The 12,559-nt window shown below is 42.3% G+C and overlaps 1 protein-coding gene across 2 annotated transcripts in view; it reads right to left on the bottom strand.

Annotated features, from left to right (window-relative positions):
• Positions 1-2,778: 2,778 nt before the first annotated feature.
• TAF3 (TATA-box binding protein associated factor 3) overlaps positions 2,779-12,559 on the bottom strand; it is a 135,636-nt gene continuing 125,855 nt past the window's right edge. For both annotated transcript variants that reach the window (XM_081022731.1, XM_081022730.1), the window contains exons 5-7: positions 10,554-10,809; positions 4,824-4,930; positions 2,779-3,491 (exon numbers count right to left, since the gene is read on the bottom strand). In XM_081022731.1, the coding sequence (XP_080878857.1) occupies positions 3,377-3,491; positions 4,824-4,930; positions 10,554-10,809 (478 nt within the window). In that variant the 3' untranslated portion in view covers positions 2,779-3,376. The remainder of the gene's footprint in view (positions 3,492-4,823; positions 4,931-10,553; positions 10,810-12,559) is intronic.

The raw sequence follows: 12,559 nt of genomic DNA, 5'->3' as shown, positions 1-12,559 counted from the left end.
CTTTTATTGTATGGTTTTGTTTCATTGCTGTAAACCACTGATAGTATAGTGGCAAACAAATAATACCCCTCAGTGTAACTTTCCTGCTAAACGTAATAAATGAATATATTTGCAAACATTGCCACAACCATCTGTCCCCTCCCCAATGTTTGCTTGTGTCCAACGGAGGTGAAATTTTGCATCTGAATGGCATTCCCCCCCCCCCTGAATTTACAGGTGTTGCCTCCGTGTATCTAGTGCACTCATCTGAGTTTGTTCTGCCAACCTAGCAGTTCAAAAGCACGCCAGTGCAAGTAGATAAATAGGTACTGCTGTGGCGGGAAGGTAAACGGCATTTCCGTGAGCTCTGGCTTCCGTCACGGTGTCCCGTTGCACCAGAAGCGGTTTAGTCATGCTGGCCACACGACCCAGAAAGCTGTCTGTGGACAAACGCCGGCTCGCTCGACCTGAAAGCAAGATGAGTGCCCAAACCCCATAGTTGCCTTTGACTGGACTGAACCGTCCAGGGGTCCTTTACTGTTTTTCTTTTTCCCATCTGAGTTTAAACCCTCTGTGCCAATTTGGGGCCATACATTTGTTGAAATTTCTCCTTGGGCTGTATGCAAAGTTCCCTTCCTGCAATAGAAGGGATTTTTTTCCAAAGAAAGGAATCCCTCCATCAGAAATAGGGGAGCTACAGACCCAAAATCTGCACCTGGTGGTGTAGTTGTTAAGAGCGGTGGACTCGTAATCTGGTGAACCGGGTTCGCTTCCCCGCTACTCCACATGCAGCTGCTGAGTGACCTTGGGCCAGTCACACTTCTTTGAAGTCTCTCAGCCCCACTCACCTCACAGAGTGTTTGTTGTGGGGGAGGAAGGGAAAGGAGAATGTTAGCCGCTTTGAGACTCCTTCGGGTAGTGATAAAGCGGGATATCAAATTCAAACTTTTCTTCTTCTTCTTCTTCTAATGACTGGGGTTACCAGTCCTCAATTCTACCCACTTTTTGTGGCAGCGACAACCCTTTAAGCGACAAGAGGTGATGGTAATGGAATCTGCGAACCAAAGTGGGACTTATTTATTTACTTTTCATGGTGGAGCTGGACCAATGCCAAGTGATACTGAATGCACCAAGATTCCTAACCCAGAGAGAAGCTAGATTATTATAGAAAAACAACACAGTTAAGTTATAAACATTCCCTTTTAAGTTTCCTTAAATGCAATGCAGGTGGTAGGATTATTTTTTACAATAGTTTATTTACCTCTTCAAGAAATGCAGTGAGATGTCCAGTAATGTTTACAAGTTTTATGGCAACCTTAGTTTTTCTGCTCTCCGACAATGGACACAGATAACATACACCTCATGAACACTCTGCATATGCCTTTTTTATATATATAAAAAAAGGATCAATGTAAAAAGGCTCACAAAACAACTACAGCTCCAAAGGAGGAAAAGTTGTGGCTGCAGTGCTGACTCAAGCAAATATGAATGCGGTCAAGCCTGATGACTTACACAACAATTTGGAAATAGGGAGGTGATCCCAGCTCAAAATTCTTTTGGTACAATTAAATTTGGTAAACTCTCCTTTTGTACAGCTGGTGAACTTTCTGGCATTTGGGCTTTATATACAGGAAACTGGCAGACCGTATTTGAAAACTGCAGGTGTCAACGAGCTTCGGCAGCAGATGCCATTCAGAGAGAAGCAGCATGCTGAAGGCCTCACGCACAGTGGATCCGCCATAGCATGTGGCATTCAGCTTTCCAGGTTGGAGAGAAAGCTGAGAGGTTGCTGGAACAACCTCCTGGCATTGCAGGGCTGTGGGCAGATGGATGGTAACAACTGTACACTCTGATCTCTCTCTCCACCCACCGAGGGCAACCGTATAATGATTGCAGATATAGAAGGTGCAGGAGGTTGAGATAAGTAGTGGGGAGTCTTCACCCAGAGACACATTTCAAGCCATGCCTGTGGTAGTGACCCCTGATCTATTCTGGAAAATGGGGACCTGCACAGTGGCACGTAAAGTTGGCTGGAAGAAGACCTCTGGGAAGCGTTGAAGGGAAAAGAGATGGACCTCCTCAGATCCTCAGTTTCTTCTTCATCCCAAACCGTATCTTCTGCATGCACCATTCCGTTCTTTCGCACCTCACTCTTTTGAACTGCGGTGGAGCTATTGCATGGCATTTACCCATTGCAAATGTTGCATGTGTGCTTAAATGACCGTGTTCCCCAGAATACGCAAGGAAGTGTAAGGCCTAGTCATTTTGAAAGCATTGGCTCCAAGGTCACTGAAAGCATGCAGGCACCAGTCAGAATTGTCAACACTGTGCATGCATTCTGCTGTTTAAACGCAAAGGTCATTCTCACATCTGCAAGTATCTTCAGGTATGGGAATAACCCAGAAGGTTGCATCTTTAAAGCATAGCTTGAGAAGCAGCACTGAAACTAGATGCATCTGGGTAAGCATTTTCTAAGCTTCGCCCCATCAGTATATTATTGGGGAATTCTAGAAAATGCTACGCTGTACCTTAAAAATAATAAAAACTGTCCTGCTGCAATCTTTGAAAATAACAGAACCTCAAGAGTATCTGCCTGAGGAAAAATCTGTTTATGCAAATAACTTGGACACACCTGTGAAATGTGCAAGCAACAAAGAGGACAGAATACACTTCGATGGGAGGGGGGGGGCAAGAGTCCAAATCACATTATTAGAGGCTCAAGGAGCGCAAAAACGCACACACAAAAAAGAAGGAAGTTGGCCACCATAGAAACTTTCCCGTCTTTTAAAAAAATAGAAGTTATTTCACAAAAAGCTCAAGCATGTTTATTAAGGTTAGGTCTTAAAAATCAAGGAGGGGCAGGAGGAGGAGGAGCGAGAAGAAAAGAGGTTTCATATATTCTTGTCAGAAAAATATTTACCAGGAAGCTACCCCACCCTGTGTCTTTAATGATTATCTGGCTACGCGGAAGAGGAAGCTGCGGGGAAATCATTTGAGTGGCTCCCAAGGGACAGCCGCCCACGTTTGGGAAGGCTTTCCTGTTTCTAAAAGGACAGAACTCTGAAGAGGTGGAGGTGGTGGTGGGGAAGCAGCTGGAAGAAGGGCAGCAATATGTACAAGTGTCAGCAAAGCCGTGGCCGATCAACACAGCTCTCTTTGGCCATAGACTCTCTTGGCTCTTCAGCCGGTGAGTTCGTGGCAGAGAATTCCTGATCTAGGCCAACACCGTTTGACGAAGGAGCATCAGGGAATGAAGGACAGGCAGCCAGCTCAGGGCGGACAGTGTACGTTTGTCCCCGATTCTCTCAAGAATCACACGTCCTCAAAACTTGATGGTGACGAAGGGAGTCAGGGCTGAAGTGCTGCAGCGACAGTTTGACCGGTCTCCCCGGTGGCTTCAGTGTGCTCTGTGTTTCCCCTTCTTGTGTTTTTTATCTTTCTTTTTGCTGGCACACCTGGAGCAGAACCACTGCATTTCTTCCGGGGGAGCAGCCGTGATTCCGACGCAAAGCCTGCGCGTTGGAGAACACAAGAGGCAAATGTAAGAAAATGAACGAGGGTTCCCAATAAGTGAAACACCAGCTGTCGTTTTTAACTAGGGCTGCAAGCTCTGCTCTTTTGCGATTAATCCTAGAATGGAAGAGTTGGACGGGACCCTTAGGGTCATCTAGTCCAAACCCTTGCAATGAAGGAATTGACAGAAGCTTGTTTTGCAGATCTGACCCAGTTATATTGTGGGAAGGGACCCTCTCACTAATCTAAAACGGGGCTCAGACAGACAAATTAAATCACAGATAATCAAAAACCCAATGACATAAATAACTCCTGTTATTTAAAACCTCTGGGCACGGCATTATACATTATTTTGCTTATGATAAAGGGATGATATCTGGGTTCCATAATAACCATTTCTCACATACACCTAATAACTCATGAACTATTATTCCCTTTTCTTTTAAACCCTTCTTGGCTATGAATAAAGTAAGATACTGAATGGGTAAAATTAAGGTCAGCCCAAGTTACTCCCTTATAAAAAAAGTTATTTAAATGGCACGGTGTCACTGTATTAATGTGTTAAGTTTATGGCACCTTGTTTGAATTGTAGTTTATGAGTAGTTCTGTAGCTGTCCTTTATAACAACTATGTGACATTCAAAATGTGTGCCTGCAATTAAATAATGTAACTTTCTTTAGGACATTATATTTTGGCCATTCATACCCCAAATTCATTGGTTGTGCTGTGTTGCACTTCCCTCTCCCCCCTCAACCCACTCCCCAGAATTCACTTGAACTCCTTTAAAAATCCCACCCACTTTAGAGCAGCTGATACTCTTATTTTAGGATGATGCAGGTTAGCGAAAAAAACGTTTCAGGTTTCTTTTGTACCCTTTGGGCGGATCAGTTATAACTCTAAATGCACAAGATGATTAAGAATATCAGTTAACTGATCCAGTCCCGCAACTTATGGAGCGGGTCTAATTTTGCAGTTGGAAAAATACTCGTTAGGATTTGGCTAAGCGTAGAATTAAGTTCAGATAGCTTCATATCCTGACTTCAGTCCCGTGTGAAGGGAGTTCAGTACTGCACACAGGGCAAACAGCCAGCACACAACTCTCGTCTCTGTCACTACGGACAATCTGGTCTCTTTAAAAGTCAACCAGCAGTTGGTTGGGACATTGGAGCCATCACACTGTTGGCCTCTGCTGCCTCAGGAATGGCCGGATTCAAAAGCAGGTGAAAATATTGCCTGCTTCATATAGGGCATGGAAGATTGTAAAAGAGAGAGGTAGCCAAGGACAGATAAAAGCTATTCTCCAGCTTCACTTTAAAGGGGCAGGGACTCACCAGTGGTACCAGTCGTCACAGTCGTCGCAGCCTATCATCGCACTGCCATCATCTGGCTTCTCGCAGCCGGGGCAGATCCAGATCTTGTTCCCCCATTCGTCTCGGATCTGGGATAAAAAGGCAGGGAAAAGTTGGTGGCTTAGGGGTGTGTGTGTGTGTGTGTGTGTGTGTGTGTGTGTGTGTGTTTTTAAAGGCACTTCATGCAGCCAATTACTTCCCAAAGCTATTCAATAGAGAGAAGATTATGTGCCACCACACTCTATTTACATAGACTCAATATATGAATGTGGGTACACACACACCTCCACTATAAACTGTTTCTATATATACATATGCCTGTTGTTTTTGTCCATGGAATTTTCTTGGTGGGGATACTAGAGTGGCTTGCCAGTTCCTGCTCCAGATTGAGGTCACAAGGAGAAGGGGACGACAGAGGACGAGATGGTTGGACAGCGTTTCCGAAGCTACCAACGTGAGTTTGACCAAACTGCAGGAGGCAGTGGAAGACAGTGCTCTGGTCCGTGGGATCACAAAGAGTCAGACACAACTAAACAACAACAATATATACATATACATAACAGCTTTGCACTTCCACATGACTCAGGAAGCTGAAATCTGGTACCTGTTCAGACCTCCTGAATACTAGAAAGTACCCCAAAATAGTTGCAGTATTTCCATGTCACTTCCAGGAAGGTAGAAACCCAGTGCACACACAGCCCAAGATATCCTGATTATTAGAAGTCTAAAAACGGGACTTTCACTTCCCAAATCTAATGGTAGAAACTTGTGATGTGCCATTTTATCTCATAATCCAGGCCAGCAGAGACCGCTAAGCTGACCACAAGATATAATGAATGTTGTGCAGGGGGACATTGCCTTTTCACACACAAGAAAGAGAAAGAAGGTCTTGGTGGAGGATCTTCTGTAAGTCAGGGAGCGGCTCTTCTTCACCCATAAAAGATCACGACCCATATATGCCGACATCTCGCACCTCTGCCTGTGTGTCGATATGTGTGCAAAATATTTCTGACTGGTGGGTGGGGTAGAGGCACCACTAACTGTTTTGGGGTATAGCTTTGATATTTGCTTGCCGCAGTGAATGAAAAAAAATCTCCATTCGTTTATTCCAGTGGTTCAAGCGCAGCACAAACTGCAGAAGACAATCTTGATGACGTGTCCCTAATATATACAGTCTGGGGTGCAGGTACTGCTGTGTTATTACTTATTAGCCAAACTCTTCCAGCTCAACTAACTGATAAGATCAAGGGTATAAAAATTGTTACTGAGTAACTTTCCATTCCTTTGACATTTGTGCCGTGGCTCCGTTTACTGAAGGGTAAATGGAAAAAAGAGAGAGAGCCGTAGAAGGTTTACAGCATTCAGAAACAGGCTGGTGGAATCTGCCTATTCCGTTCAATATGGAAGCATATTCAGAATATGACAAAATAACGACGTTTCCAGACATGCCGTACATTGCAGCTGTCTCCATAGCAAGCTGCTTTGGGTAATGTCTATAGCATGTGCAATTTCTATAGCATGTACAACGAGCTTCTCATGTCATCGCTCTTTAAAAGTTTGTTTTTACAAAATAAATAAAATAAATAGAGCTCTATAAAGATAAATCTGATAAATGAAATTATAGGGTAAGTTTACAAAACAGTTGACAAAGCAAGTATTAACTGAATAAATATCTGATAGAAATCATGAAATTCGCCCCTTTTTAGACTTAGATGACTTCATAACTTATGTGAAAAGCTTCATGTGCAAGAAAGGATACAGATAATTATGAACACACGGAGAGATTTGTGTCGTCCTTTTTGCTACACAGCCAACCCTTCCTCGTGGCTGCTTTATTTTATAACTTGGGGGGTTTAAAATGCTTCTATGGATGCAAATGCAAAAGGTGTTGAGTGTTCTCACTGGAAAAAGAAAACCCCACGGCTTGGGTCTCTGAGTGCTGGACTAGGGGCTGGGGAGACACAAATTTAAATCCACACTCCTACACAAAGATTGATGGGTGACCTTGGGCTAGCTGCTCACCTCTCACCCTACCCCGAACCGCAGAGTTGCTGTGGAAGTAAAAAGGGGGCCGAATCAAGTGGGCTGACTCAAGTTCCTTAGAGGAAAGGCAGGATGTAAACGTAAGCACAGGAAGCGACCACTATGTCTGCCTTAGGTCTGTACCAGGAAGCTTTTATTGTCTGATGTGTTGTTGTTGTTAACAGTCTGCTGGAAGCCACCCAGTTGGATGGGCGAGGTACAAGTAATAAATTATTCTTATTCTTATTCAAGGTCTGGTCAGTGCCCAGATGGGAGACCCCAATGCATAACACCTTGGGTTTCATGATGGAAAGGAGGCGAGACATAAAATAAAATGAATGAACCCTCGCGTGAAATCAAGTCGCCTTATACTGAAGTAGGCCACTGGTTACTCTGGTGTAACGATGGAGTGCCTCCAGGTTCCGTCAGCCCTAGCTAGCATGCCTAATGATCAGAGGATGATGAGAGTTGTAGGTCCATAGATCCCCCATCCGTGATCTAGCCCGATATTGTTTCCTCCAACTGGAATGGCATAATACCTTCCTTCTCCTCTTCCTCAGAGCCTTTTACCTGGGATTGTGCAGCCTCTACCTTCAGCCTATGGTCCCTCCTCAACCAATATCCATCTTAAGGAACTTTGATTGTCTGGAATGGGTACCTACGATGAGTTTTCTCAAAGGCAAAAGGTCCCCCCAGCATATTACTGTAAGTTTACTGGATCACGTGCAGAAATTACACTGCAGTTTGCTAGCGAAGGAGGAAAGCCTCACATGCTGGAAAGCATAAAACTGCAGGCGCAGAATGACTGTAGTCCACAGGAGTGCCGGGGAAGTGTCTAACCTGCTTGGCCAGTTGTGTTACGGAAACACTGGGTAAAATGGGCCTTTCTGGCCAAAGGCAAACAAGGATCAATTACAAGCAACTGATTTGCAAGGTTTTCCTTCCTGCTTCACAGACTGAGAAGGCTTAGAAAGTGGGCCTTGAGTCCCTCTACCGTAGTTCTCACTGATGGAGATGGTGGCTTTGTGATTAAGACATGAACTGGAGCTAAATCCCTACCTCAGACTTCCTGTTTGGCTACAAGATCAGTAACTCCTCCTGTGGTTCAGTTGTTCACCTGTAACATGAGGAGGGAACTTCCTTTCTCTTTCACACTCCTATTTTCTATTTCCTTTCTCTCTGAATCTCTTTGCCTAGACCTCTGATATTTTCTGAGCCAGATTTATATGGCACCCAGCAAAAAGAGCTGTGGTCGTTTGCTAAAACCTCATGAAATCCTAAAAGTCACACATTCAGGTTTCGTTTTATGGATCGCTTAGTCTTTAGTATTTCTGCTGTGTGTGTTGTGTGTTTAAGTGTTGTGTTTATGTGTTTCTAAGCTGGAACCAGAGCAGGTTAGCTGCACTTAGGTCCTACTGAAACCAATGTGAAAAGTTATTCATAACTAGCATATCTTCAATGGGTGCAACTAGCTTGCCCTGGCTCTAATCCTGAGTATATAACCCGGAGGGCTAAACATTTGTTCTTAAACACACCACAGCAATTATGTTTACATGTGAAATGTGAATATTACGCAAACACAGGCAGTCAATCAGGACTCCCAGCACAAGCCTACTCTGTTTAGAGCTACAGATCTGTTTTTCACCCTTTATGTGCTTATTATGAGAAATACCAATGATTGCTGCAAAAAGAGAGTGAGAGAGTATGGTGATAAAAGCTGGAAATGCAGAGATCTGAATTCTCTTACAGGTACTGAAAAGAACAAAGTAATAAAAAATGAGATCCATTGCATTACTTAAAAGTTCATAACTATGAAAAGGATTTCACAATCAAACAGGTGCATTAATATTTTGGGCATATAAATCTCTGTCCTCTGTCATACAGTTGTGTACATTTCCTTGTTTATATCTGCTCTACCATTCAGTTTTAAATGACACACACACACACAGGTTTATACACAAGCATGCATATAGACATCTGATAAATGTCCAAATCTGTGAATGATACTATATGCTATGAATTCTTAAGGTTTTTAAGGAGGACAGTGCCAAGTGCCCAAAACCTGGATATTCACTGGTTATTTTAATGCCAACCAAGTGCCTCTGGTAAATAAGCAGATTTAATTTCTGCCATAACTGTCACTGACCGAAGGGCAGGTGTAAGTGCTGAAAACAAGATGGAAAAATAAATAAATCTGGTTTGGGTAATATCGTGAATCTATCATGGCAAACGCTGGACTTCCACCTAAATAAGGCTGAAATCTGGTTATTGGCCAAAGGTGCTTGGTCAGCCTTCAGATTTATCAGTAAACATCAGCAATGCATATCTCATGTACTGTAGTTTGTTTTGGACATTTACCAATAGGCCTCAGTAAAGTTTCCTGTTTCACAATAAACATTCACAATAAACATTCTTGTTGACTCTTTGTTGCTGTCGTCCTTAAGCAAAGATTACTACCATCTTTTTAATGCACATAAAATTCTTTTATTCAGAAGGCGATACAGGCTATTGCTTAACACTCAAAAGCCAAATAAAGTGGGATAAAGAGTGTATCCCTTCTAAAGCCCAGGAAGTGCTTCAAAGCAAAATAGCACTTTAAGTTTTATTCACAAGGTTACAAACATGAAGACAAGGATGTTTAATAAACTTGGCATAAATCGTTTTGAAGGAGGTCATCAAAGCCTGAACACGTAGGTCTCATAACAAATAAGTTAAACTTAGCATGGGCTATTTGAGTTCAGTTTGCTATAAAAATTAATAACTCTTAAGTCTCATTTCCACAACTATTTATGTGATATTGAAATGATTTGCTGGAAACAGGTGGACTTATGGGCATGCTATCAAAGAGTCCCCCAACTGGAATAATAATAATAATAATAATAATAATAATAATAATAATAATAAATTCTTATAGCACCCTATACCTGTAGATCTCAGGACAGCCCACAGCATAAAATTATAATATAAACAGCACAAAATACATTAAAAACAACAACAAAGAGAAACCAAAAATCCCTCCCATGTTTTGTTGGCCCCAAAATGGAAAATGAGTGAGGTCCCAACTAAAGAAGAATGGCAACTTAAACTGATGGAATATGCTCAGCTTGCGGACCTAACGTACTGAATAAGAGAACAAGAAGAACATACGTTTAAAGAAGGTTGGAAAAAATATTTATTGAATATACTGGGGGGGGGGAATAATTGTGTACACTCGAAAACGTTGGTGGCATTCAGATAAATTCAACAGTGTAAATAAGTTTTGATGGATGTGATAATGGAATACTGAATGGTTTAGCTTATGGAAAATATGCAGTGATTTATGTTATGCAAAATGAACCATGGAAAGAGAAGAAGGGAAGAAGGGAAGTCACTGATATTTTAAGGTTATTTAAATGAATATTCTAAATTGTAAAACAGAAAATTTAATAAAAATTATATGTATATACACATACACACACACACACACACATATGTGTGTATTTATATGTGTGTGTGAATATATATATATATATATATATATATATATATAGCACCGGATGTCAATCAACCAAAGGCCTGGTTGAAGAGGAACATATTCGCTGGGCTCCTAAAGGTGTTTAATGAAGGCCCCTGGTGAGCCTCCCTGGGGAGAGCATTTCGCAAGAGGGAAATCGACAAACATTTTGTACTGAAAAGCATCCATGTACATACCACGTAATTACTGACAGTCTCCGTCACCACACTCCTAACGGGACCCTTGGAGCCTCCCACAGCAGGCATTGCAGGAGACGGTGGTGGAATCGCAGCTGGGGAAATGATAGCAGGAGGCATAGGAAGAACCACTGGAGGAGGAGGCGGCGTCACGTGGACAGGAGCTGGTGCCGGGGATGGTGGAGGCGGTGGCGTCTTGGGCCGAGCCATGACCGATGGTTTAGCCTCCGGTGCCGACACCACTTTGCTGATGACGCTGTTGGACAAAAGGGGGGAAAAGAACGGATGTAACAGTGCACTACGATGATGCCCAGAAAAAAACAGAGGAAAACCCGCCACAGATTTTTATCAAGGCAAGATAGCCCTTGAATAGTTTTCCTTCCCGTTCATGAACCATATAGTGCTAAAACCAAATTTTGAAAATTTGCTTGCTTAAATCTTGCTGATTTTTAAAACTGCATTTTATTGCTTTTTCACACTGCTTTGAGGGTCTTTTTGAATGGAAAAGCTGCTCCTAAAACAGGGGAACATGCTGGAGAACTCACTCTTTGTGCTCTATATCAAAATGTCCCAAAAGTCACATGATAAAGAAAATTTGAAAAATCTGCATTATGGCTTTCATCAGATTACTATGAAAGCAGCCATATCTGTTTAGGATCAATAATGTATATATGCAGTATATAATCAGCACCCAGATATTAATTGCTGCCTTTGCTAGAATCCATCACAGGGTGTTGTTATGGTAAATACATGCTAGAAGTAAAGCACTGCGCTGGCAAAGGATTGAGGCAATCAATATTTATTTATAGACAACTGTTTCCTACACAGCAACAGGCAGACAAGTTATCAAATGGAAGAGAAAACCACAACTGATGAGGGAGAGGAGAGAACCCACAAGATTTGTCTAGGATGGAGCTTACAGAACCAGCAGCCTATGGACAAAGGCCATATCAAAAGATTACAACTGAACAGTCAACTTGTTTAGCTGATCAGAATGAGCTTATGTCAAGAACCCAATCCTGTCTCGATTCCGAAAGCTTAGCTAGCAGGGCAACGATGCTGATTTTGCAACGTTTGCCTACGAACGGAAAGAAAAAGATCCCAAGCATGAACTGAAGGAAGACAGGAAGCAGATTGGAGTTGCCATTTCACATACAAACCAGCATTTCCAGACAACATGGGTTGCCCAAAGGACAAATAAATAATAGATTATTTCCAGCTAAATTAGATTAATGGGCCTAAGTCATGCCTATCAATGTCAATGGGTCTAATAGCATTTGATACATCCCAGTATCAATAAATACTACTACTAGTAGCTGTGCATAAAAATAGCAGAGGAGATGCTGAACTAACACAACTTTGGATTTTCAATACAACTCAAAATCCCAGTTTTGTTTTGCGAGGAAGTAAACAGGACAATGCCTACCAACGCACATGGAATATTTTCATTAAAAGGGGATAAGGGATCCTTTAATGACACAACTAACTCTTGCTGACAACACTACACTGCAGCTATTCTGTGCAGCTTAAAGTACAGCGGGGCTAAAAGCTTCAGCCATAGACCTGCATCCAGGAAATTTTTTTATTATTTATTAAATTTGAATACTGCCCTTCATCTGAAGACCACAGGGTGGTTCACAGCATAAAAATTCAAAATGAGAACATGAAATGTATAATAAAACAAGAACAAACCAATCGCCCCCTACCCACAAACTTATTTAAAAGGCCATGGAATCAGCCAAAGGCCTGGTTATAGAGAAATGGTTTAGCCTGTTATCTAAAGATATAAAGATGGTTGCCCAGCTCTGGCATTTGCACACATATCTTCCCACCACAAAACGTTATGGTTATGCTGCTGTCAAGTTTTGGAAGCAGAAGGCATTTTGTGCTCCCCGCTGCCCTGCTGAAACAGCAGCAGCAACAAACACAAGAGCTCTGCCAATTCTAGGCTGAGGAGGAAGAGAGTCATTCACAGGTATGAACAATTCTAGAACAAGCAAAGGGAA

This window comes from Podarcis pityusensis (genome assembly GCF_964106645.2).
Source record: "Podarcis pityusensis genome assembly, chromosome: 10".
Lineage (NCBI taxonomy): Eukaryota > Metazoa > Chordata > Lepidosauria > Squamata > Lacertidae > Podarcis > Podarcis pityusensis.
The sequence above is the reverse complement of the archived record's forward strand: the minus strand, read 5'-3'. Positions and strand labels throughout refer to the sequence as shown.